The sequence below is a fragment of the Portunus trituberculatus genome, chromosome 38 (assembly GCF_017591435.1).
Source record: "Portunus trituberculatus isolate SZX2019 chromosome 38, ASM1759143v1, whole genome shotgun sequence".
Classification (NCBI taxonomy): Eukaryota; Metazoa; Arthropoda; class Malacostraca; order Decapoda; family Portunidae; genus Portunus; species Portunus trituberculatus.
Window position 1 is genome coordinate 27,813,019 of NC_059292.1, and position 27,998 is coordinate 27,841,016.

General features: G+C 38.9%; 2 protein-coding genes and 1 long non-coding RNA gene across 7 annotated transcripts in view; all 3 read right to left on the bottom strand.

Moving 5' to 3' along the window:
- Positions 1–365: 365 nt before the first annotated feature.
- Positions 366–3,708, bottom strand: LOC123514816 (ras guanine nucleotide exchange factor B-like). Its single transcript, XM_045273033.1, has 2 exons — positions 2,391–3,708; positions 366–1,646 (listed from the first exon to the last, which is right to left on the bottom strand). The coding sequence occupies exons 1-2, from the start codon at positions 3,127–3,129 to the stop codon at positions 1,603–1,605; spliced, it is 783 nt and encodes a 260-aa protein (XP_045128968.1). The 5' UTR covers positions 3,130–3,708; the 3' UTR covers positions 366–1,602.
- A 6,558-nt stretch (positions 3,709–10,266) lies between these two features.
- LOC123515163 lies at positions 10,267–15,084 on the bottom strand. The gene is made up of 2 exons (XR_006677801.1): positions 11,102–15,084; positions 10,267–10,788 (listed from the first exon to the last, which is right to left on the bottom strand). It is a non-coding gene; the product is annotated as an uncharacterized LOC123515163 (long non-coding RNA).
- A 2,966-nt stretch (positions 15,085–18,050) lies between these two features.
- The window catches only part of LOC123515160 (phosphatidylinositol transfer protein alpha isoform-like), a 28,007-nt gene continuing 18,059 nt past the window's right edge, over positions 18,051–27,998 (bottom strand). For all 5 annotated transcript variants that reach the window (XM_045273648.1, XM_045273646.1, XM_045273647.1 and 2 more), the window contains 4 exons: positions 25,936–26,103; positions 20,458–20,579; positions 20,186–20,276; positions 18,051–19,891 (listed from right to left, as the gene is read on the bottom strand). In XM_045273648.1, the coding sequence (XP_045129583.1) occupies positions 19,850–19,891; positions 20,186–20,276; positions 20,458–20,579; positions 25,936–26,103 (423 nt within the window). In that variant the 3' untranslated portion in view covers positions 18,051–19,849. The remainder of the gene's footprint in view (positions 19,892–20,185; positions 20,277–20,457; positions 20,580–25,935; positions 26,104–27,998) is intronic.

Here is a 27,998-nt window from a genome sequence, read left to right on the forward strand (position 1 = left end):
CTTGTGAAAATCTGATGTGATAGAAGCAGTTTGTTCTTGGTAAACTTGCATGTCATGATTTTAGTGTCACAGAATATTTGTGGAGAATTAGAGCAGGAAAAGAATCACAGAAAAATTAGCAAGCATTTGGTCCACATTTCATACCACTCAGAAATCCTAGATTACTGACCATTCACTTGAATAATAATAATAATGTGCAATGAAAAGATGAGTTAACACGATGAAATAGTAAATTGTTATAACTATATCTAGGAGTCCTTCAAAACAAGATGATGATGATGCTATGTTGTCAACTCCTCTCTATCACCATATGAACCGTGACTATCATACAAAACTATACATATTCTCTAAATAAGTCAACCAAGTACATATTGAATTCATTATTATAAAAGGCACCACTACGTAAATACATCCCCACATTATGTATCCCAGTTACTCAGTCCTTCTAAGGTGATTTAAACCATAAAGAATATCCAAGAATAATAATAATGATGATGATGCTAAATTTACATGCTTGTGCTCCTTAAAATATACAGGAAAAGAATAATAAATAAATAAAAATACATATCATACACAGATATACCATGATATAAATCGGTTAAAAACACACAACTTCCCTTCCTCGTCTAGCTTCAGAATGTCCTTTGCCTTTTTGGTAAGTTGCAAAAAACTTCTACCATTCCTTCTGACCGACTGACTGAAGCAAGTCTTATCACCTACAGGTTTCCAGGGACGTGCTGATGCTCCCTGACGTCCATCCCTCCTCCTCCCCACTGGCACGGTGATGCCCAGCCAGCAGCGTCCCGGCCCGATACAGCCTCACCAATGGCCCAGCACGCCCGGCACGCCCGGCATCCCCACGGCCCCGCGGTGTGGTCATCCACCCCTGCCACACACCTCACCCGTCCCACTGGTGTCACCTGAGCACAGCACCAGGGAGTGAGACAGTGCCAACAACATAACACAAGAATGCAACAATGTACATATGTATAGGATAAAAGGTGATAGAATATGGACAATGAAAATCTTATCACAAAGAATGACGACAAAGGATGGAAAAGAAAAGAAAGAAGAGGACAAACTCCTTCTCTTTGTGTGGCTGCTGTTAACATGAACAAGTGTGTAAGATTCGATGTTGGCTGGCTGTGGTGCTGGTACATGAGCTGCAATGTTCAAAGTGTAAAGACACTACAACTCAAATCATTATTGTTATTTTTTTTTAATAAAATTTTCATGCCAAAAAGTAAATAGTTTTCTCCGGAGACTCTTCAAGGTATATTAACTTTTTTTTTTTTGGCATGCGGTGATCCCCCCCACTTAAGATTTTATTTTTTGGTGCATGGGGGCCTCTCTCTCTCTCTCTCTCTTTTTTTTTTTTATTTAAACAGGTGGTTATATATATTACATGGGACAGTTAAATGTGCCTATGCTAAAGCTCATCCTTGCCGTAGGTGAGCTATCTTAAAGCTACTGCCCTTACACTTACATTATAAACAAATTGTAATGTAGTAATAACTAAACTTAATTTTAACAGATAATATTAGATGAATAATTGAAAATACTATGTACATCCTAGGCGAAGCATTATGTACGAAATTGACATTAAGGAGGGTGTAGACGCAGCCACCTATGGGCTGCTACCTTAACTCGAAAACTCCGACAGGCCTTAAATACGGCTGCATAGCACACTTCCGACAGTCCTTAAATGGGGCAGCTACTTTGAGCGCTAATAAAAACCGCGCTAGCATTGGTAGCGCTGCTATATTTGGTCATGACGTAGTCCTATGGTAGTACTGTCGGCTCCCAGGAAGCACACCGCTCTAGCCAGCTAGTCTCCCGCAAATTTCTGTGAGGTGCGTGAGCGTCGTGTCGCGGTGATAATTATTTACGTATTTACTTATTTACGGAACTATTATTTACAACTATGGCTCCTGGTGCTAAGAGGAAGCTAAAGTTTAGTGATAAAAGTGATAGACAAGGCGGGACAAGACGCAAAGTGCACAGGTTGGAGTTAGATCCCGACCCCGCTATTGTGACAACATCGTCACCCACGCCTGATAAAAACATACGTAACTATAATCAGCCAATATGAGTGAAAACACGAAAAACATGTGAAAACACATAAAAACATGAGCAGTGCCTTACATTATGTAAGAATACACATAAAAGCACCTCCCCCGAGTTGCCGCTACCACAATCTTCTCCAACTATCGGTTATCATTCTGAGACAACCATAGTGAGTAGAGCAATAAAAACTTGTAGGATGATGCATTGTCATGTCTACTAAGAGCAGATTTTTTTCCAGAGTAATTTATAAGAGTTGATTTTTTTATGATAATTGCGGTAATGGGAGGGTGCGAATTTTGCGGCCATCGTTCTTAGCGGGTTAATTTGCTGTGTGGACAGGCCCCTCACATCCACATCTGTAGTGAGCTCGTTCCACCACACCACCGCTGCTGATGTAAAGGCACGCTGGTGAGTAGAGCTATGGGACCTCGGGACTTCCAGGAGGAGGTCATTGGCCGACACCGTCCTCGTGCCAACCTCGTGTCTCCTCCAGGTTGTCCCTAAGTTCGTCAGGTGGGGTACGCGCTGCACTTGTGCCTTGTGGAGCACTGTCAAGGCGGCAACTCTCCTGCGGTGCTCGAGGCTGTCCCTCATGTCGTGCCGCTGCTGTTCCTCCTGCTGCCGCTGCTCTTGCTGTTGCTGTTGCTCTTGTTGAGGCTGTCTGTGTTGCTGCCTCCTCCACCAATGTGGATGGTGTTGTTGATGATGTGTAGCGCCGCTAATCAAGCGCTCTGCCCGGCGCTGTACTTTATCTAGTAGGCTGAGGTGGCAGCGGGCACTTGACATCCAGGTAAGAGGGGCGTATTCCATTATAGGCCTTACCTGGGCCTTGTAGAGTGTGAGGAGGCCGTCAGCATGGAGGAGGTGTTTCATCCGGCGCAGTAGGTTCACCTTAAAGGAGGTGTTCCGCGCCACTTTCTCCAGGTGACGGTCGAACTGCAGCCTGGAATCCACCTCCACCCCAAGGATTTCAATGGTGTCCTGCAGAGGGATGGTGTCTGGCCCGAGACGCAACTTTCCACGCAGTTGGTCTGCTTCTCCCTGTGAGCGGGTGATCACCATGGCCTGGGTTTTCTCTGGGGCAAACTTGACTTGCCACCTTTCTCCCCAAGCCAGGATGTCCTCTCTCTCTCTCTCTCTCTCTCTCTCTTCTCTTTCTCTTTTTTTTTTTTTTTTTATTTAAACTTAGTTACCATTACAATAATTACATAATAAACTTAAAGTTGCTAGTGGACACTAGGCAACTATTCTAAAAGTTTATGTGAGTGGCAGGTACCTGAGGTGGTAACCGCGCCAACTAGCATGATACACTATATATATACTTTATATACATTATGTACAGGAGGAGCTGGACAGGAACGGCGTGGGGAGTGTGCCTCTCCAGGTCTCTCTCTCTCTCTCTCTCTCTCTCTCTCTTTCTTATCATTTCTCTAAGTTCCGGCAACTAGCAAACAAATACAGAATATACATATACAGATACAGAATAATGGAATGATGTGACAAAACACACTTCCAATGGTCAGTCTCATGACTATTTCATGTCTTCAATCAAAATTCTTTGAAATGATGTTTTCCATGGCCTTGCTGGCCTAAATCCTCAGAAGGCTTATGGACCTCATGGGGTCCCTCCTATTGTTCTCAAAAACTGTGCTTCCGTGCTTGCACCTTGCCTGGCCAAACTTGAAATTTCAACTTTGTCTGTCAACTTTTACCTTTCCTTCTTGCTGGAAGTTTGCCTACATTCAGCCTGTTCCTTAAAAGGGTGACCATTCTAATCCCTCTAACTATAGCTTTAATCTCTTGCTTGTCTAAAGTTTTTGAATCTATCCTGAATAAAAAGATTCTTAAACATGTCACTTAACAATCTTCTATCTGATCACCAGTATGGCTTCCGCCAAGGTCGCTCTACTGGTGATCTGGCTTTCCTTACTGAGTCTTGGTCATCCTATTTTAGAAATTTTGGTGAAGTTTTGCTGTCACATTAGACATCGAAAAATTTTGATTTCAAAACTACCCCCCTACAGTTTCTATCCTTCTCTCTGCAACTTTATCTCAAGTTTCCTTTCCAACCGTTCTATTGCTGCTGTGGTAGACTATTAAAAGTGGTGTTCCTCAGGGTTCTGTCCGGTCACCCACTCTCTTTCTATTACTAATTAATGATCTTCTTAACCAAACTTCTTGCCCTATCCACTCCTACGCTGATGATACCACCCTACATCTTTCCACGTCCTTTCACAGACGACCAATCGTTCAGGAAGTCAACAGATCATGCAGGGACACCAAAGAATGCCTGACTTTTGATCTTTCTAAGATTTCTGATTGGGGCAAAGAAAATCTATTAGTTTTTAATGCCTCAAACACTCAATTCCTCCATCTGTCAACTCGACACAACCTTCCAGACAACTATCCCTTCTTCTTCAATGACACTCAACTGTCTCCCTCTTCCACACTGAATATCCTCGGTCTGTCCTTTACTCATAATCTTAACTGAAAACTTCACATCTCATCTCTTGCTAAAAACAGCTTCTATGAAGTTAGGCATTCAGAGACGTCTCCGCCAGTTTTTCTCGCCCCTCCAACTGCTTGCTTACTGTACAAGGGTCTAATCCACCCTTGTACGTACAGAGTACAGAGTATGGAGTACTCTTTGCATGTTTGGGGGGTTTCCACTCACAGTTTTATTAGATAGGGTGGAATTAAAAGCTTTTTGTCCCATCAACTCCCCTCCTCTGACTGACTGTCTTCTGCCTATTTTTCACTGCTGAAATGTTGCATCTCTTTCTATCTTTTATTGCTATTTTCATGCTGTTCTACTGATCTTGCTAACTGCATACCTCTCCTCCTCCTGCGGCCTTGCTGCACAAGACTTTCTTCTTCCTCTCATCCCTATTCTGTCCAACTCTCTAATGCAAGAGTTAACCAGTACTCTCAATCATTCACACCTTTCACTGGTAAACTCTGGAACTCCCTACCTGCTTCTGTATTTCTGCCTTCCTACGACTTGTCTTCTTTTAAGAGGGAGGTATCAAGACATTTGCTCCCTAATTTTAGCTAACGCTTTTCTTTCTTCTAGAGAACCAGCACGCAAGTGGGCCTTCTTTTTAACATTATTTTGCCCTTGGCTGGCCCTCTCTCCTAGAAAAAAGTGGTAAGTCATCCATTGATTTTTTAAAAATACTATGCAGGCTTTTTATGGGAATTTATGTGCTAAATGGGGTACTTTTTGTGGTTCCTCATATCTAAAAGCCCACCTGGTAGGAAACTGTTGCCCTAAGTGAGGAAGCTCAACCTACACTTGGACGGTGGATAGGATTTGAACCCGTGCGCTTGGAAACCCATTGGACCCCAAAGCACGCAGTGTTCCACTGTAACATGGTGGCCTTTGATTGGTTCACTCTGTGTTCACATCCCAGCCTGAACATGTGGCTCATACTGCCACATTCATATTGACCACATTGACAACGTTCACTATTGACTCTCTATCACTGTTCACTTTCTATGACCCTCTGGAAGCTACATAGAGAGGGACAGAAAAATTAAGGGGAACTGTGTATTGTCCAGTGCCACCAACACACTGCTCACTGACTTAGCTGACTCCCCCTAGACTTGTCCTAGACTTGTCCACCTTAGTTTTAAGAAAGCTAGATATAACAATACTGGCTGAACTGAGGTATGGGAGAGATTGGAAAAGAGAAAAAAAAGATATTTGATTGCAGTTTACAAAGGAATGTCAGGTATGCAAAGGTTTGATAAAGAGAATGTGTTTATGAGACACAAGAATCTCAAGATGTCACAGAAATTAAGGAAAACAAGATGTGAAGGAGGTGTTACTGTCTCATATATTCATTTATGTTCTTAAAACATTTTTATTAGCTTTTTACAAGCCTTACCACCAAGAAGGGATAATTTTGTGATACACAAAGTGAAATCTTGCATGGAACAAGGAAAACAAAGCAGATGAGGATCAAAGCATTTGTCTGCCACCAATTAGTGATGACCACTTCTTGTGATCCTCTATAGCTTGGTGTGTTGCTTTCACCACATTATTTATGTTTTTCCTTCCTTCCTTGAGAAGGAACAGAGCATCTCTGAGGTACCACTCAATGCCATGGAGTTAAGGTGATCCTCATGGCATGATCATATATGAATATAGTATGATATCTATTATAACAGGCAATAGAGGAGTGGAAACCAAAATATTGTGGCAAAAGCAACACACAAGCTAGAGAGTCACAAGAAGAAACTGTCGGTGGCGGACAAATGCCTCCTCATTTGCTCTATGTTCCGTGTTCCATGCAAGATTTCACTATGTGCATCATGAAACAATCCTTTCTTTATGGTAAGGCTTCTAAAAAGCTAATAGAAATGTTTTGTAACAATGAATGTATATAATTATGAGACCTCACTCCTCAGTCTGGAGCTAACCTTTACTGTGAGTGGATTGTTTTCTCTGTATTTTCACCTAGTGTCCAATACTATGGCATCCAAGTGTCCGTTAACCTCTTCCCAAGAAAGTTATTCCAAGAAATCAAGGAAGCATTTGACCATTGAAAAAAAGTTGGAAATGTTAGATCGCTATGCTAAGGGGAGGGGGGGGGAACCTCGGTGATTGTCCATATGACAGGACTGAGGGAGAGCACATTTCGTACCATAAGCTAATAAAATGAGAGCATGTGATTTTTATTGTTTCCATCACCAAGTGATGTACAAATAGCCTTTTTTAAGGTTTGAGTAACAAAATCCTCAAAATAGACAGACTTTCCCTGTGGCCAGGAACATAACCCCTCTATTACCATTGTTTTCTATAGGAAAATCATGTTTGAATAACACAGCGTCTCCAGGAGTGTAACCCTCACGTTAACTGAAAGTTGACTGTACCTGATGTAGGAACATACTTACATAGTAAGGTACGGAAACACTGAACATTACATATACTCTACACTCTCATACATCTGGCATCCACACTCTTACCCACAATCCTGAGAAGGGTTGCACCTAGACCAAGGAGGGGACACACACACAAGAGTTAGCCAGGATTGTTTTACCTCTTGCAGCCAGTGGAAAGAACAATATAAGTGTTGACTGTCTCCTGGACTTTATCTCAATGCCCATGATACCGACAGCCTAATCAACAGATGCGGATACTTATCTACAGGGCTCTGTGAGCACCCGCCTACACTTGACAAGAAGGGATATGGAGAAGGCACTCCATGACTATAGCTCATTTTCCCATATACCACAACAACCAGGTAAATATAAACACACACACACACACACACACACACACACACACACACACACACACACACACACACAGCCTAACCTTGGCACTCAGATGTTGGCCATAGCAGACAGTTGCCGATTCCTGAGTAACAGAGCACGGCGACGGCAGCCAGAAAGACAAGGGAACATATGGTGCAGGGCTTGCGTTCCAGGAAGAAGCCCGTCAGGTAAAGAACCATGAAAACCACGTGGTTGTGGAGGAGGCCAGCAGGTACTGGCTTTGGGATCAGTAGGACAGGTATGAGCCACTGTAGACAATACATCTTTTCCTGCAATGATAAAGGTTAATTAGTGCAATGTTAACCATTTCACTACCATAATCATCCTTTCTTAACTAAGTTACCAATGTAAGAACTATTTCTATGGTAACACACAGAGAAAACCAATTAAATTTGTTTTTGAAAGCTTAAACACAAAAGTTGTGTTTAACCTCTTCACTCCAGGTAATAGAAAATGGCCCCAGCACCGTATCCAGGCTGGGAGGGAGCAGAACAGGGGGCAACAAATCAACCAACCAAAAAGGAGGTGCAGGAACAGGAGAGAATGAAGGGACGTCCACACACCAAAGAGGCCTACACACTTGTCCTACAATAGCCTAAACATATGAGAAGGAAGTAAGTAGGAAGCTAAGAACTGTGATGCACCACTTATCCTGTTCCCTGCAACCTACTGTATAATGCCATTGTCCTAATATAGATGTCCCTCTAGCTTGCCTAGTTTCCTGGCTCCCCCTTCACAACTCTTTCACTAAGCTGACAGGACGTGGGAATAAAAATATGATAATCAAAACTAACCAAACCCTTACGGTAACCTAACCTAGCTAGCATAACCTAACTATGCTGTTGATTAGAACTTATCTTACCTGGGTTCTGGGGATAACATATCAGTGATGTGTGTTGCCTCAACTAAGTTATGTTAATTAGATTAAAGTTAAGGTTTGGTTATTATATTTTCATTCCCATGTCACGTCAGAAGAGTGAAAGACATGCGAAGGGGGAGCCGGGAAACAAGGCGAGCAGGAGGGTCATCTTCATTAGGGCAGTGCCCCTATACCTTCTGCAACAAAGTCTCCATGCAGTAGTAACCTTTGTACTCTATAAGGCAGCCTACCTGCACACCTTATCCTAACCACTCAGGGAGGATGGCCAATATCGTAACAATCAAAAACTCACGAGGCAAAACCTGTTGCTCTGTATCCAATGACCTACACATCCTCTAACACAGACAGCATCATCTACATACATACACACATAGTCCCCTAAATCAGCCGGGCATGAAGGCCAATAGGGTAACAATCGAGGTGCTGTGCGCTAAACCTGCTGTCATGTACCCTGCAACCTGTACACTTTGTAATATAACCTACACCTCAGCCTGCGCGTGTGTGTGTTCCAGTGGCAGGTCAGTGGGCTTACCTGGTCAACTCCTGCGACGACCCAGCCAGCCACGGTGCTTCAGAGGTGATGCTCCCTCGTCCCTCCTGTGCCTTCACCTTGGCTGGAGTGCCTCACTCTCTCTCTCCCCGCCAGGTGTCACCACTTCTCTCTGCCTCCTTATCAAGATTAAGCCATATATCATGATTTACTGAAAAAATAATGAGGTCTATCGAGCTTTATTCACTGCAGGGGAACTGCAGGATCTATATTTTATTTTATTCTTTATCAATCTTTTTTTTTCTTTTTTCGCTGTATATTATTTCCCGTCAGACTAGGAACTGTTGAAAAAGCGAATCTATAAATCCTCTGGTTTGCTGAGGATATTTTAGGTATATTCTGCCTTATTAGCCATAGAGGTGCTGTGTATTTATTTTCCTACGAATGATGTGTTTACTTAGGCGCGGCATTGATGAAAACCATACCTAATTACGGTACTTATGGGTTTCATTCTTTACTGATGAGGCATTCATTCTTATTCACTATAGAGGTAACATAAGATTTATGTTTATCTATTTCTTCCCAATAATTTTTTTTTTTTCAAACTCAAGTTTGGAACTGTTGCAACGTGTGTGTCACTACTCATTCAATGTGCACCCAGCATCCTGAAACATTTTTCTTATCGCAACTTTTCAAAGACCACAGAGACGATTATTCGGGTTCTCAAGAGTTTCCTCATCTGTTAATGTAGAAATGTTGATAGATAATTATTAGAATCATTAAAAAGCACCAATAGAGCTTTGCGTCCTATTCCCATAGCCTTTTAAAAGCAGTGAGTCTGGTGCTGCGGGGGAGCACTTCTGTGGCACTCATGCTATACCTACGTAGGTCATAATAGAGAAGGGTGTCTAGGGCTCGTGAGAAAAAAATGCAATCATTAAAGAACAAAGTTATGTGATTAAAAAAAAGATGAATATGTCTAAGAGAACATTACAAACGCTCCATAGCAATTTTCCTTGTTCTTACTTGTACTGAAACGACTAAGTACTAACATCATTTGCAACCACTCGCCCTGGCAACACAGATGACCTTCAGATAACCATTTGACTCCTCTCCTGTCCCATTATGACCTAACGCACTCGTGTAATTATCACAGACGTAGATAACTATGGTCACGGTGTTTACACGCTGTTAGTCTCCCCCGTGTTCATTCCCTTATCAAACTTCTTTTATTCTGGAGTTTTATTAAGTGTTGTACCTGGTTATCTAGTGTGCTGTGTGGGTGCTCTCTCTCTCTCTCTCTCATATTTCAACACATTATATTGTCTCTCTCACAACCAGTTTCCTCAACATCTTTTGTATCTCCATGTTATCTCATGAAATCATTCTCAGTACTTTACTATCTGTCACTGACACCTTTGTTCCCTAAAGAAAAGAAACATTTTATAACACTCTCTCTCTCTCTCTCCATACACATTTCTCAGTTACTGACACCTTTGTCCTCTAAAGAACAGAAGAATACATCATTTGGTAATAAAACACTAGCTTACGTACTTTGAACAACTTGTATTTCACAGTTATGTAGAATCACCTGCTATGCTTCTAGTAAATTTTGACGTACTACTTTGACAAAGAAAACAATATTCACAGAAACCCATCTGAAAGAGCAACAAGTAGATTTTTTGGAAATGTATGAAATATGAACAGTGGAGGGCTTGGGTACAGCAGTACACTCGAGAGAACATAATGAGAAAACATGATGCATTAGGACAGAAATGTATTGTAGTAGTATTCCCTTGAACTTATAACTTCCTGAGGGCTAACTTATATTCCTAGGGTGGCAAACTTAAGACATGGGAGGGAGAGGAGGGGCAGGTGATGGCACTTCTACACAGAATAGCCTCTAGGCTGGGGAGCTGCGTGGGTCTGACATGAGGAAGGTAACATGGTAGCATTGTCTCACTAACACAGACTAGCTAGCAGGGTGTGTTCAAACTGAATAATGATGTCACTGGCTAGGTCCACTGGCTGCTGGTTCATTTCTCCTCCTACAACTGTCAGTGCAACACTGGGGAAGGGTTAAAACAAGATGAAACAAAGTATAAAATGGAAACCTGATAGAAATTCAAAGTCTATAAAAAATATTAGTGTGTGAAAGATGTACAAAATGAAGATTGTCATTTAAAAAATACTATGTACGTACAATAAATTTTCCTCTTGATATTTTATTTCTGTCATTTATGTATAATACTATATTATGTGATACATCTTTAAAATACCATTATGCAATTTTGAAACAGGTTAATTAATCAGCATAGATTTTATGTCACAAATTTGTGTTAAAGAGTTATGGAAAGACATAATCATATACATATACATACTTTATGATCACCATTTTTGTTGTCTTCCAATTAGCACCTAAACACAATTTTGTAGACGTGATAAGCAGAGCCATGGTTTCATGCCTGTATGGTGATGATATCACCATACAGCTCACTTTTCACCACAAGAAAGGGATGTACAAGACTGCCAAGTGATTGCACAGTCTCTGCTGGCCCTCACCACTCTGCCTCATCTGTACAATATAAGAATGGTTTCTATGTTATAACAAGTGTTGGAACCCACAGCAAGGTAAAATATATTAGTGCCTCTCTAATATTCTTATGCTTGTTTTGACAGTTACTTTTACAGTATGGGGGAATAGATTACTCCCTTCAAGCCCTTCCTACTGTTTCTATGTTTGTTTCAACAGTTATCTCATTAACAGCACAACCTCTAATGCCTCCCAGCTTCTTGTCATGTGGATACCAATCTACTAAACAATCCTCTAATTTGTTTGGTCTGAGAGAGTAAGCACTAAGGGAATAAGATCATATGGCACATTGTTGGGGGAAGAAAGTGAATAGTAAAAAATAATGAACATGACAAGGCAAAGAAAGTGGGAGGTAATTGAGCTGTAGCAGATTGGAGGTCAGATTACAATGTTGGAGGCAGGAAAAGGCACAGAACAGAAGCGTTGATTTACTCTCCTTGTCCTAAGCAACACTTGTCTTCAGCAAATGACCACCATTGTACAGATACAGTAGAGGAAAGTTATATCCTGATGAGGGTGAATGTAGAGTGAATGTTATAGGAGCAAGTCACATAGTATCTACAAATGTACAAAGTCATATCAAAGTATTGTCAAGAATGTAATCAATCAATTTTTGAGTAGATGCAAAACCAGTCAGCCTCTGTAGGAATATTAGAGAATTTCTTATTGATTTTGATTTCTACTTGAGTTTGCTTTAGGTGCAGAAATGACAATCATATATATATATATATATATATATATATATATATATATATATATATATATATATATATATATATATATATATATATATATATATATATATATATATATATATAACAAACCAATGTCCCTAAGAGAAAAATAACTGTATATACTCATGTAACAATACATGAAACACACTTCTTTAGGGAGCCATCTTAAACTAATATGCAATATGTTGAAACCAATAATAAATAACTTAATGTGCAACAACCACCCTGGCAAGGCAAGGCAAGGTAAGGCATGGTATTACTAAAAACAGAGAATGATACACCAAGTTAAACAAAGAGATCACCTTCCCTCAGCCTCTGCTGACCAAGAAGTTGCAAATCAATCTTAAGGAAACAAAAAAGATTTGGCTTGAGTGTTGTCCATGGTTCGCTGTCCTTTAGGGGTGCCTCAAATTCATATTACACTAGTGGCTGATAACTGAGTGATACACTACACTCATTTCCACAGTGTTTGGTGTTTTCCTCAATCTTAAATCCTCTGATCTACTTGGAATTGTTGGGTTATAAGGGAGATTGTGACAAGGCAAGATGAGAGGACTAATACATCAAGGGGCAGCAAGAAACACAATGAAGTGAATGGCTAAGTAATTGATTCCTGGACAGGACTATAACCTCTGGGAGTTATGACCTTCAGTCTGAAAAGGACTGGTATACATGATAAATATGAAGTCAGTGAGATTCAAAGGCCAGACCCCAGACAGTAACTACAGTTAGGTTAGTGCTTAGGGTTATGGGTTGTAATTTTTTACCCTGACTATTACATGAGCATAAGCAGCATTTTCAGTGATAATTTTCATGGAATCCCACAACCTTTATCAGGAGACCTATACTTGTACAGTGCATGGTTGCATCTTCATTGAAAAGCTAGAGGATTCTAATAATATTAAGAATTACAATAGTAATAACAATAATGATAATGATAGTGACAATAATAATAATAATAATAATAATAATAACAAGTGAAATAATGAAAACTTAATACATAAATCATAAATACAAACATTACTTTAGCTAACACTTATATAAGTCTACAACTATATTTTTTTTACTTAACAATTAATACTTCAATAAAATTCTTACTGATGTAAGAATTGGCTATTGGAGAGATCACTATCTCTAGTACCTTTAATAGCTTAAGGTTTCAACACAATCAACAACTTCTGACCTGCTATGTACAGTTGGCACCAGAAGTCATGTAACCTACTACACTCACTACCACTGTGTTATGTACTTCCCTTCAACCTTTCATCCCTTCACCTCCTGGCAACCTTGCAGAGTCTGGCAACTGACAGATTCTTTACAGATGAGAGGACTTATTGTCTACCAGTTGCCAGCTTTAGCAGGGAGACTGTCAGCAGATCAGGGGACTTCCTGATAGATCACCACTAAACACAGGGGAGGATGGCATAGACTGTTATTAAACATCTGGCAAAGACTGCACCGGCATTCACATTCAGCTGCCCATCTAAAACAACCTCCTACTGGGCCCACAACTACAAACATGTTCTATTGTATTAGCGAAAATATTTATTGCATGTTTAAAAAAAAAAAAAGTTTAATCTTTCACCAATGTCTAATGCCCTCTAATGCCACAGCTATCCAAAAGTCATTCCTGTGTGGCAAAGCAGTGGACTCGTAGTGCCAACTAACAGCTTGAGGTCAAGTCATGAATAGATCAACATTCACACTAGCTCCCACTTTATTTAGTGTTTCTTCCTCAATTATATCCTCTGATCTGACTTTTCATCAGCTCTCTGACTTTATAGAGAGTGAAAACTAACCATAGGATGTAAGATCAAGGGAAAACAAGAAAGTCTGAGTGTAACATGTTAATCTACTTCTGATCATGACTGTCCGTTATATACTTTGAGTCAAGTCTCTATAGTTCAAGCTTCTTGCTAACATGAAAGCATTTTATAGGTTCAGTAGGACCTCTGTATTGTCTCTCTCTAAACTATATATTTTTATGGTCAAGTCATCCAATAAACACCTGAGGAACCATTAGTCAGTTGTATATACTTGAACTTCACTTAAAATAATGCCAATTCTCAAACAGTAATATATATATATATATATATATATATATATATATATATATATATATATATATATATATATATATATATATATATATATATATATATTTCTTTACTAAAAAATGGCAGGGCTTAGGCTGTAATCCTGTAATGCATATATGTGCTGATGAAATTATAAATCATGCACCTTTTCAAACCTCACAAGTTCAAATCAATTCCAGTGACTACATGAACTGACTCAAATTATAATTTTGGCAGCTTGCTGCATTAACAAAAAATCAAATTGCGAATGATATGAGATGGAAATCAAGAATGAAAAGCATCATTCCAGACAGTGTGTGTGTGTGTGCACTATGGTAGTAGTCTTCTGGTCTCTTCTGAGCTGACTCAGAAGGCCCGGATCATTGTAAAAGCGAAATAAAGATGAAATAATGTCTATCTCCATGCTGATGTAAGATTACCTTCTGGCAAGAATCAACATTTAGGAACTGCATTGTGATATAATGTGTGATGACAAAAAGTATCATGCAACTAATATTAATATGTCTTTTTTGAGGGCAACAATTGTGAGGTACAGGAAGGTTATTGGTAAGGACATCAAGATCTATATTAGCCTATAATTTAGTTATATGTATAAAAGAAAAAAATGTCTAATTTCACAGTTGAACATTACAGTAATGATGTACAACAGGGTATCCTCAGAGTGCTGTTCCAGTTATAACAGTTTGAAATATCATTACCTCACTGTAAATATATATTTTAAATTCTTTAGCTAATATACAGGCTGTTAGTAAGATCAAGTGCCAGAACATTTTTGATTGACATTTTGTGAACTGCCATATTGAGATCTATCCCTAATTATTAACAAGAGAGAGAGAGAGAGAGAGAGAGAGAGAGAGAGAGAGAGAGAGAGAGAGAGAGAGAGAGAGAGAGAGAGAGAGAGAGAGAGAGAGAGAGAGAGAGAGTGAGTGAGTGAGTGAGTGAGTGAGTGAGTGAGTGAGTGAGTGAGTGAGTGAGTGAGTGAGAGTGAGAGAGAGAGAGAGAGAGAGAGAGAGAGAGAGAGAGAGAGAGAGAGAGAGAGAGAGAGAGAGAGAGAGAGAGAGAGAGAGAGAGAGAGAGAGAGAGAGAGAGAGAGAGAGAGAGAGAGAGAGAGAGAGAGAGAGTAGTATTGTCACAACACATGGCAAACTCACCAGTCTGCTCACCTAGAGTAACTTCCAGACCTACTATGGCATGGCATGGCATGGTATGGCACACCTTCTGAGGCTCACACTATGACGCACCCTAACTCACTTCTACCACACTGTTGCTATTGCATTAGGACCTGGAAATACCCGAATGTTGAACATGGCATTAGAGGAAACAAGATGGTTTGTGCCTAACACATGAAGACCAAGAACAAAGTCTGTACAGGAACTTATTGGTGTAGTGTGGTCAGATGAGCCAATTGGAAGAGTGCTGCAAACTTTGTGCATGGATTGATTTATTTTTTGCATTCTGAATGAAACAAATGTGTGTGGTGTTCCAACATGATGCTACGGACTATCAGTGTCTTATATTTTGCAGTATGTACACTCAAAAGGCAAGATTACGGCTTGCATTTTTAAACACTTTGTTCTCTCATCATGATTGTTCTCAAAGGCCACAGAGATAATTAGCAAGGTTCTCATGGATGTTTTTTCCCCACAATCACAATGTAGAATCCTTGTTAAATCATCAATGGAATCCTGAAAATATCCTTGAAAACTTCTATAACTCTCACTATAGCCTGTTGAAAGTTCTCAAGATAAGACACAGCAAAATTTGAGAACACAGGCCAGTGAACACTGTTGCTGTGTTCAGGAGATTGCTGCTTATGCTTCCAAAGTTTAGTTATACTTTAGATTGAGCCTCCCTTCATAAACTGCTCCAATTGTGTACATAACGTGTACAAAGAATAAACAGCACCCTGGGCACAGCCGTCATGTAGTGGAGCAGCTTTCCCCATAGTACAGATGTCAGATCATATTGTCATAAAGCAGAGTTTACTGACTCCCTCTACAGCACTAGAATGTTGTTGATGATGGATCAAACATCAGGTCAACATTTGACTGTCTTACAATCACTTCATCAACTCCAGCAGTGAAATTATCAACCCTCTTGTATATCAATGTCAAGATCTGTGATAGAAGGCCAGGGGATGATCCCAATGACTTGAGTCTATCATTGCACTGTACCTTCATACTTTTCTAGTCCAAATTACTGTACACTTAGTGTTTACCTATTTTTTTTTTTCAGTTTCTTAATACAAAAGAAATAGGTGTGGGGGTGGTTAAAAGTTATGTAATGCAGAGGATTTCCTTGTACTTGCTACCTAACCTTTGATGTGTCTTTGGTTTTTAATTGCCAGTCCTATTTCTTACCACTCAGTCATCATGTAGTGTCATCATGTGTGTTTTTGGGTTTAAACTTGTGTATACGGTCTCAATCCCTAGCCAATGATAGACTCTAATGTCTCAGAATGTACAACACAGTCAAACTTGAAAACTTGAATAATGAAAACACCATCCTTTACTTTCAGTCAGAGTAGAAGTACTCTTCCCTGCTAACTCAGGACTAAGAGGCAAGTTAACATGTTTCAGGACAGGTGGCAGGATTAACTTCCTCTTAATTGATACTGAAATGTTTCTGAAGACACTAAGTTGTGGTCATCCCATGTCCCAGGTAAATCTGCAGTCAACAGGTCATGTCCAAGATACCAGCAGCTGCCAAGTTCAACACTTGCAAACAAATATACACTATCCCTAACTATGGCAAGAATTTCCCAGACAAACTGAACTGAACACTGGAGGTGAGTGGTTCAACATTCCTTACTTCTAATATATTTCTATGAGAAGACCAAGTAGATATTTCAGTTTTATGTTCCCAAAATACACACTAACACTTCATACAGAAGCAACATCTGGCACTATAGGTGACGAAACTAGAATTGCCTTCAAGTGCCACAAGCCTTAAAAAGATGAACATATTCCAGTACAATAAGACACAAAGTTAACATGAAAAATGCAAAAGGAAAACACCCTTGATTCAAGGCTGTTTAAATTAACCCGCTAAAGATTAGCATGCATGTCTATACAAGGCAGAGAGAGAGAGAGAGAGAGAGAGAGAGAGAGAGAGAGAGAGAGAGAGAGAGAGAGAGAGAGAGAGAGAGAGAGAGAGAGAGAGAGAGAGAGAGAGAGAGAGAGATTGAGCACATTGAACTTAAAAAAGGGAAAAAGCTTACTATGTCACTGATAAAAAAAAAGCGAGATAAAACTTTCAAGCTGTGAATAGATGTAGTGTAGGTTACCACAACAGTGATAGAATGAGAGCTGCCTTTCCACCTCAAGATGGTATTTAAATTTGGTATAATCACTCTTAACTAAGGATTCTTACATAATATCCCTTTCCACCAGGAACCTATGGGAGTCAGAGTGTGAATTGTGTGTATGAGTGTGTGGTGTTGTCCGAGCCACCTTGTATGGGATTATTAGGAATATAGATAGACAAATAGCCATAATATTATCATACCACAACCCACCACTGTCCAAGAGCTGAGGGGCAACATCACTTGCCTCTCCTTTATCTTGGAGCTTTCATCAGCTCTTCCTACTTTTTCATATGGGACACTGCCACTATGCACACTCACTTCTCCTTGTTCCAAAATATTAAAACTTCATTGCTGCATCTTTGGAAAATGTGTGGTAATAATGAGGTGATGTAATAGTAGGAAAAGTTCAGCACCAAAATTGGGGTTGTATATGTGAAGACACCCATGCAACTATGCAGTGCCAAACTACACCCATAAACCACATGTGTCAAAGTCTATGCCATCAATAGGTGATGAGGAAAGTTTTGTTCATACACATACATACATACCAATGATGCTAGAATAAGAAAAAAAAAAAAATAAAAAATAAAAAGGGTCTTGTAGGTTTTACATAATTATTTGCCAGTTACAACTTAGTATGAACAGTAATGCAGTGATTTCCAATATGGAATGCTACTTACTTGTTAAATCATAAAGTATACAAAGAAAAACACTCGGTATCTAAATCACTCCCAAAGAAATATTTTCAGGTGCAGACAGATCAAGTTTTTCATGATAGGGAATATCTATAACTTAAAAATAACATCTACAATAAAGAGGACTTGATTGCAATATTTAGAATTTCAGTCCTTAAATATTTCTTCTCCCAGTTTCCCAAGTTTTGCCAAAGTTGTAAGGTTAACAGAAAATTTGCATTTTAGTTCACATTTCTGGTTTTATATCTTCCAGTAAATATGATCAAGTTGTAATGAAGACCAACTTTCAAACATGGGACATATGGCAGTGAGTTTGCAGATGTAACAATATGAATGTCAAGGTCAAGCTGTCAAGATAATCAAAGAATCAAATGATGAGAAAGGAGCAGTGGCCTGAAGCTCCCCCCTGGTGTCACTCTGGGATGTGAATTGAAACTGTGATGTTTGAATGCAACTAAGCACACCACTCTTTCATCCTTGTTAATTGAATCTACTCAGGAATCACACATTGTCTTTTAAGATAATATCTACATAAAAACTTGGGTATATGCATTGGTGGGTCATGGCTCATTAAAGTTAAAGAGAACTCATCATCACTGTCTCTTCAATTGATGTCCTTATTTACCCTGATGGGATTAGGTAGATGATGAGTCCATCTAAATTTTTGCACTGCTAGATGACCTCCATTTTAAAAACTATAATAGTAAGCATGCATGTAAGATCCAGAATCTTTACCCTCTATATCTTGATATTTTCACTCCCTTCATTCAGCAGTTAAACATGGCAGTTAATGTTTCATGTAAAGTTCAAGATATTTTCATGATACAGTGAACACCCAAAGGCAAGTCTTGAGCCAAATCACCAGAGCTACAGGCACCAGAGCAACTGCCCAAAACTACACTCACAATGCTGGTAATATGTGGAAGGTGTTTTGAAGAATGTCAGAATGCACAAGAGTTACTTTATAGAGCAGACACATTCATAAATAAACAATGACATAAACTACAAGACACTAAATGATATAGGATCACTGACTTTGGATTCTGACATGAGCCACGAAGTGAGGGAAGGTGCCACTCCTGGACAGCTCCTGTAGGGCAAGCTGCCACCCAGTCTGTGTATTAATGCATGCCATCTATGGAACCTTTAGCGGGTTAAACTAGAGCAGAACTTTGCAGACACCCTGTATGATATGAGCATTTCATATTCCTGAATACTACACACTGGCACAAAGCTATAGATTGACAGCATATCTTCATACAATACGATGTCAGAAGACAAAATAATAATACTACTAATAATAATAATATTACAATATAATAACATAATGATAACAATAATAATGATGATGATAATGATAATTGTCATCATCATGGTAACAATAATGACTCAAGCTTTCTATTGCCAACTGAACATGAAACTTTAGATAATGTCTTACATAATAAATACACCTCCCTATAGACTTTATAATCCACTCCAACAAATATGCTCAGAGTAACACACTGATATTTAATTTAATTCACAGTAAAACCTATCCACAACAACTCAATTGTAGGGCATTACACTACGCAACTCTGCTCTACCATCCTGCACCGTGTTATGTGGGACCTTCCAGCATAAACTCATGAGACCTTCCCTAAAGACAGCAGATGTACTTGAAGCATTACAGTCCTCTTGCAACAGCTATGTGTCTGGAATACTGACTTACTCGCTTCTGGTGCCTCGTACTTCACCAACCTTTCTTTGCTGTAAGGAGAGGAGAACTGGTTACAGCAAGCAAGGGCAGATTGTGTAAATAAATTCAAGGAGGATTATAGGAGGAAATGGAAAAAAAAAAAAAGGCAGGGACTATCACACATAAGTATGTTTGATGACTTCCTGCAGCTTCCCTTACTTATATTTTTTATAAGGGATAAGCTGACACTTGTGTTGTAGCCTGCTCCTTATTAAATACATCAGATATAGACAGGTGGATAAGCAGATCTTTATCCATTCTCTGAGTATTGACAGTGTACTTCTTCAATGTTGGAAGATACATACTTTATCAAGTTCTTGCTTAGTTTTGTCCTCTAACCGGCGAATGTCATCCATCGTCATCCCATGCCATCGGTCCATCCAACAAAACACTTGCCTGTAACAGCACTTTAAGTTTGTACAAAATTCCAATGATTTAATTCATCCTTTTTCACTAATAAAGTTAGTAAAATGAAATAGCACTTCACCTCACACACAAAATCCTTAGTTCAGTATGTTATACATAACATACTGTACATACTGAGATTGTTCACATGATTCATGATGTATACACTTACCTATGGAAGTTTGTGAATAGTCTACGCTCAACGTCCTGAATAAACTTCTCCACACGAGACTGAAGACCAAACCATTTGAATTCACAAGTTACCAGCTTGTAGCATGTCATGACCGGGTCACACTGGAAGTAAAATTTGACACCTCTTGACAACATGTTTGATCATTACTCTCTTTCACAACTTAAGTATCCCTCTAATGTTATATGTCTGAACTATTTGTCTCTGAAAGCTGTTCATTTCTTACTTACAATCATACATATAAACAAAATACTCAATCCATTTTCCTATCTAATCCTTATTACATCAAGTTATTTTGTCAAAGCAATATAAAGCAAGCAAGTACACACATATTATGTTTCAGATTTATGTAAATGACATTCACAATGGGATAAACAGGTACATTAATTTATTTGTTGATGATGCAAAGCTACTAAAAGTTATCAAAACCCACAAGGACTGTTTGATGTTACAGGAAGATATAAACAAGATCTATGATTGGAGTAAGAAGCGGAAATTGGAGTTCAATGCCAAGAAATGTCACGTAATGGCACTAGGAAAAAGCAAAAGAAGACCGGTATAGAACTATCTGATGAGAGAGGAACAAATAATGAAGACTAAACTGTAAAAGATCTGGTAGTGATTATACAGGAAAATCTGAATCCCAAAAAACACTTAAGCAAGATATTTGGATTACCATATAAAATGTTGACTAATATAAGAGTGGCATTTCAATTCATGGACAAAGATATAATGAGAAAAAATCATCACAAGCACAATATGTTCAAAGCTGGAATATGCAGCTGTGGTGTGGTCTCCGAGCTATAAGATATAAGAAGATTAGAACGGATACAGAAGATTGCTACAAAGATGGTGCCGGAACTAAAGGACCTAACATATGAAGAACGGCTGAAGGAAATGGGACTACCAACCTTTCAAGATAGAAGGGAACGAGGAGACCTAACAACAATGTACAGATAGTCAATGGGATTGAAAAGATAGACAAGGAAGACCTGGTGCTGGTGACAGAAGAAGACAAAAGGACAAGAGGTCATGTAAAGAAGATCAGAATGAGGCAGTGTGCGAAGGATATTGGAAAATACAGTTTTCCACGCAGAATGGTGAAGTGGAATGCATCAAATAATGAAGTTGTTACAGCACATAATATGCATAACTTTAAGGAAAATTTGGATAAATGGAGACATGGAGGCAAGACACTATGAACCCTGCTCGAACCCTGTACAATACAACTAGGTAAATACACACACACACACACCTTCGAGGTTGAGACACGGTCAAGGTCGGACGCGCGGACCAACGCTCCTCATGATCAGCTGATCTCAGTACCAGAGGTTGTTGTGTTTACAGAGGCCTGGGCAAATGTGTGACTTGTGTGGCAATAGTCTCCAGGAAGTACATTGAAAGGCACCATGAGTCGGAAAGAGCTTACACCCATAAGCAGGTATGAGAATAGGGAAAAAGTACAAGAAAAGGATGATTATGATGATGAGGGAGAGGAAAGATTCGGAGGATTTAATGAGACAAGTACCGCCCTCCATAGGGGAGTTTTAACTTTGGAGAAAAAACTAGACAACTGGATAAGGGAGAGTATGAGGAGTAAAGAGAACGATGAACAGGAGAAAGAGTTTCTGAACTTAAAAGAAAGGATAAAAAAAAGAGGAACAAAATGAAGCTAGACTAAGAGTAGAAAATGCAGAACTGAGAAAAGAACTACCCAAATATAAGAAACAGATGGATGAAGGACTTGGTACAGTAGAGAAAGAAAAAGAGGACCTGAAAGAACTAGTTAACAAAGAAGAGGAAAGAGTACAGGACGTGATTAAGAAAGAAGTACAAGCATGGAGAGTACAAGATAAGAAAGACAAGGATAACTTTCAGGAGGTGATCCACAAACAACTAAAAGATGAGAATATGGCAAACAAAATGATAGGAGTCCTTAAGGAAAAAGAAAACCTAGTAAGGGAAATTGCAGAAAAGAAAAAGTGTAATTATATTTGGACTAAAAGAAAAAAATGTAAAATATAGACCAAGAAAGGAAAAAGAGGAAATGAAGTCAGTCAAAGACCTACTATAAAATCTAAACGACAAAGATAGGCAGAACCTAGAGGAGGAAGTAGAGGAAATACACAGAATGGGACCTTATCAAAATGGAACAACATGGCCAATTAAGATACTACTAAAATCACAAGCAGCCCCAGAAGAGATATTATTATATAGAACAACAAAACTCAGAGAAACAGATGGCTGCAAGGATATATATATATATATATATATATATATATATATATATATATATATATATATATATATATATATATATATATATATAAGGAAAAAAAATGAAGAAGAAAGGAAGAGATACAACAAACTTGCAGCAGCAGTAAGGAAAAAAAGAAAAAAAAAATGAAAGGTCAGAGGAGATAAAGGCATTTTTTTGGAGAATTCTGGGAGACAGGATAAGGAAATGGTATGTAAGAGAGAAGGAAGAGGCAACAGTGGAGCAAGTGTAACTAAAAGTGATAAGGGCAAGAAACTAAAAATGATGTATATGAACATAGACAGGGTTCTATCAAGTAAATTAAAACTAAAAGATTACATAAAGAAAGAAAAACCAGATATTGCATGCCTGGCTGAAACAAAACTAAATGAGGCAATCAAAATAGACATAGATAATAGACATAACGTATGGAGGAAAGACAGAGGGGGTAAAGGAGGAGGAGGAGTCATGATAATATTAAGGAAGGAGATGGTGGTAAACCATGTGGAATATGGGTAAGGAAAAGCACAAGTACTGTATATTAAGATGCATATTAACAAAAAAGAGTTAACAATCGTTGGAACATATGTGCCACCAAAAACAAATTCATGGACCAATCAAGAATATAAAGACATGATAGATGACACAATAAGGAGTCTAATGAGAGTCATTAAAGAAAGGAGAAAAGTGTTATCAGTAGGAGACTTCAACTGTAAAGAAGTGGACTGGGAAAATTATGCAAGTGGTATGGGGGAAGAAGCCTGGGAAGAAAGATTCCTGAACCTAATGATAGATAATATGATAGACCAAAGAATAAAGGAAAACACAAGATTCTGAGGAAACGACGAGCCGACAAGATTGGACCTGGTTTTTACATGGGGTATACAAATGAATGATGATATAGGATATAAGTGCCCATTGGGAAAGAGTGACCATGTAACATTAGAAATGGATATAGAAGGAAAAGAAGATAGAGACGATTCATACAAAGGAGACTGATTAAATTACAGAAAGGCTGATATTGAGAACCTCAAGAACTATTTCAAATATGCTAACTGGGAGGAGATGGAAAACTCTGAGAGGGTGCAAGAGAAATATAACTTCTTTTTGGAAATATACAAAACAGGAATCAGGGAATATGTCCCGAAATATAGACCTAAAGAAGAAGGAAAGAAATATTGGTTTAATGCAAGGTGTGCTAGGGCAAAGGAGAAAAGAGATGGAGCATGGAAAAGGTGGAGAAATAGAAATGCAGTAAATAAGGAAAACTTCAAGACAGCGAGAAATGAATATGTTAAAGTGAGGAAGGAAGAGGAGAGGAACTATGAAAAGGACATTGTCGAAAAATGCAAGGAGCAACCGAAATTGTTCTACAGATTGATCAACGGAAAAATAAGACAAAAAGAAACAATAGAAAGGTTAAAAGGAGAGAACAGGATGGTGGAAGACCCAAAAAGTATTGCAGAACTGTTAAATAATAAATTTCAGGAGGTCTTTCCTAAGGAATCCAAATTTGAAAGGCCACAGGGTAATAGAGAGACTGTCTATATGAAAGATATTAAAGTAACCAAGCTTGAAATAAAAGAGATGATGAAGGAACTGGATGAAGAGAAGGCAATGGGACTAGATGAAGTCTCAGGCAGAATACTGAAAGAATGTAGGGAAGAATTAGCAAGTCCTATATACAACATCATGAAATGCTCAATAGAAAATGGAACATTACCAGTAGAATGGAAAAGAGCTGAGGTAGTTCCCATATATAAGAGTGGAAGGAAGGAAGAACCTTTAAATTACAGACCGGTATCACTAACTAGTGTAATATGCAAGATGTGTGAAAGAGTAATAAAGAAACAATGGATCGAGTTCCTTGAAGACAACAAATTATTATCAAATAGCCAATTTGGTTTTAGAAAAGGTCGGTTGTGTGTAACAAATTTATTGAGTTTCTACTCTAGAATAGTTGATAGAGTACAAGAGAGAGAGGGATGGGTTGATTGTATTTATTTGGATTTAAAAAGGCATTTGATAAAGTGCCACATGCAAGATTACTGTGGAAGTTAGAGGAGAAGGGTGGCTTAAAAGGAAGCACATTGAGATGGATGGAAAATTATTTGAGGGGGAGAGAAATAAGGACGGTAGTTAAAGATATGAAGTCCAAGTGGAGAGCAGTAGAAAGCGGAGTGCCACAGGGGTCAGTATTGGCACCAATACTTTTTCTCATTTATATAAACGACATGCCAGAAGGAGTGAACAGCTACATAAATCTGTTTGCGGACGATGCAAAACTGTGCAGAGTTATAAAGCAAAAAGAGGATTGTCAAATACTGCAGGAAGACCTAAATAAGATCTGGGAATGGAGTAAAAAGTGGGAAATGGAATTCAATGTGAACAAAAGCCATGTCATGGAAATGGGAAAGAGTGAAAGATGACCAGTGGGAATCTATAAGATGGGAGATGGAGCAGAACTGGAGAAAATAAAAAAGGAAAAGGATTTGGGAGTGACGATGGAAGAAAATAATCAACCGGTAAGCCATATTGATAGAATTTTCAGAGAGACATATAATTTGCTAAGGAATATTGGAATAGCATTTCACTACATGGAAAAGAAATGATGAAGAAATTGATAAGTACTATAATAAGACCCAGATTGGAATATGCAGGAGTAGTGTGGACCCCCATAAAAAGAACTAGTAAGGAAATTGGAGAGACAACAAAAAATGGCTACAAGAATGGTTCCAGAATTTGAAGGGATGACATATGAGGCGAGACTAAAGGCTATGGATCTACCAACCCTGGAACAGAGAAGGGAGAGAGGGGATCTGATACAAGTTTATAAATTGATCAATGGAATGGACCAAATGGATAATGAGAAATTGATCCTGAGAGAAGAACATGACATTCGAAGCACAAAATCGCATAGTAAAAAGCTGAGGAAGGGAAGATGTCTAAGTGATATAAAAATATAGTTTCCCGCAAAGATGTGTTGAGACGTGGAACAGCTTGAGTGAAGAAATGGTGACAGCAATGAGTGTGCAGAGTTTTAAAGAAAAATTGGATAAGTGTAGATATGGAGACGGGGCCACACGAGCATAAAGCCCAGGACCTGTAAAACTACAACTAGGTAAATACAATTAGGTAAATACACACACACACACACACACACACACACACACACACACACACACACACACACACACACTTGCCTTTTTCCACCACTCAGGGCCTATCAATGGACCCCGGCCAGTCTTTTCAGATTTGAACTTGGTGGGGTCCTCATCCGCCTTGTAGTCTGAAGTCTTGACAGAATCATTAGAGATGTCAATGGGCACCACTTCCCGCATTTTATACTTTTCTCCAGTGAGCTCATGAGCCTATGGCGATGAAAAAATATAACATTAATATCTGCAAATATATCTGGAGATACTTTGTTTTCTTAACCTACAAATCATAACTTCACACTAAAAATCAGTCTACCCATATAATGAGTGCCCTGCTCTACACTTTCTGAAGGTTTTCTTTACATGTATGTGTGTGGAATGCACCAAATTCTTGCCTGAGCAATATTGGAGGAGATACAAGTGATGAACCAACTGTTGCATTACACTAAGCCCTGTGTCCTCTGTCAGGGTCTGCTACTGTTTAGGAGAATTTCTTTCTTCTTTAACACTTCTACTTAGTCTTTTCTAAGTCTATCATTATCATCACCATCACCATCATCATCATAGATCAAATACATGTCTATGGCAGAATGACTTTGAGCTGCAGTGTCCAGGAGGCTCACAAAACAGCATGAGGTCTGTTTGGTAGGGAAAGGCCAGGTAGTCTTTACCAGGGACATGACTTGAACATGAATTCTCATCATTGTGATGTGAGAGTGCAAACTCTTTTCCATCAGAGCACTTGGTACTATTCTGGTTACTGGATCATTTTGCCCTAAACCCTCATGAGGAAACATTTTCTACCTTGATAAATGACTGAGTGAATGTACATACTTTACTGGAGAACAATTCCAATACAAAGAGATCAAAAACAATATTCATGCATAGAGAAAGCTGAGAAGCAATAATTCGTTTCATATTTTGATGTAGATATTATGTAGTTTTCTTTCAATGATCTGTACAATAACAACAATTACATGTAGTCATTGCATTATTGTTGTCTGTTTGTGATATAATCAATCCTTCACTTTAAGGAGAGTGTTCTTTTTTTAAATACATTTTACTAGATACTATGGTAAAAATTATTCATAATTCAGTTTTACTCTTAAGACTAAATGGAAGTATGTGATTGGTGGCAATGTTGGAATGACTTTTCTCACAAAGCTTATTAGCTACTACCAAGACTATTCACATTTGTGTCTAGTACAGCAGCATGGCAGATCCAAGCTAGCAGATACCAGTCTGTGTATCAGATGTCTCATTGTCACCAAAAAGCATCTGGTGAGTGAATTGTTTCATGCATTAAACTAGACTAAGTTCAATAATGCAGGGGGTACTAGAAAACGCATTAGCCAAAGGATGACAGAAAAGACAGACATTACATTTTTGCATGGTCTTCCAGCATAAACAGCCCTGTTGCTTATTAGGTCAAAACAACTCTCATAAGATAATTTCACTACCTAAGGGCACACAAACATGGCAGTACTAACTGATGCCCTCCTCCAATGCTTGACCGAAGTATTCATACCTTCTTTTCAAAGATATAAGTAACAATCTGACTTCAAATTCCCACCAAACCCTTGTTCTATTTACAAGGTACAAGTTTTCTGAAACCTTACAAATACAACTAAGGATTTGGCTGCACTACAAAGTCAGCTCATCATACTTGAATATTTGACCCAATCAGCATGAAGGAAGCATCAATCAGCTTTAGTTACCATGTCCCAGTGTCAGCAGGTGAAATGACCTTGCCAGAGCCGGCATGATAAGATAAAACCAGGACTTCAGACTCAAAAAAGTGGAAGCTACCAATGAAGGCAAAGCAAGAGCCTGCAGGAAAAGCAATGGACGAGCAATGGCCTGGCTCACAGTGCCACAGACCCGAGCTGCAGCACTGCCGGAAGAATGGCAGCATGGTGTGTGAGGACTGCAGCAGAGTATTAGTGGCACAAAAAAGATGCCTTTGTGGTGGCCAATGATATATATTAAGGTTGAGGTACTCACTGCTTGGTCATGCTGCATTTTGTTCACTGACAGTAAGGGCAAGTAACCTTCATGATGGTAATCTTTTATATGTGTACTCAGGTGCAAGTGTGTAACTCCCGTTT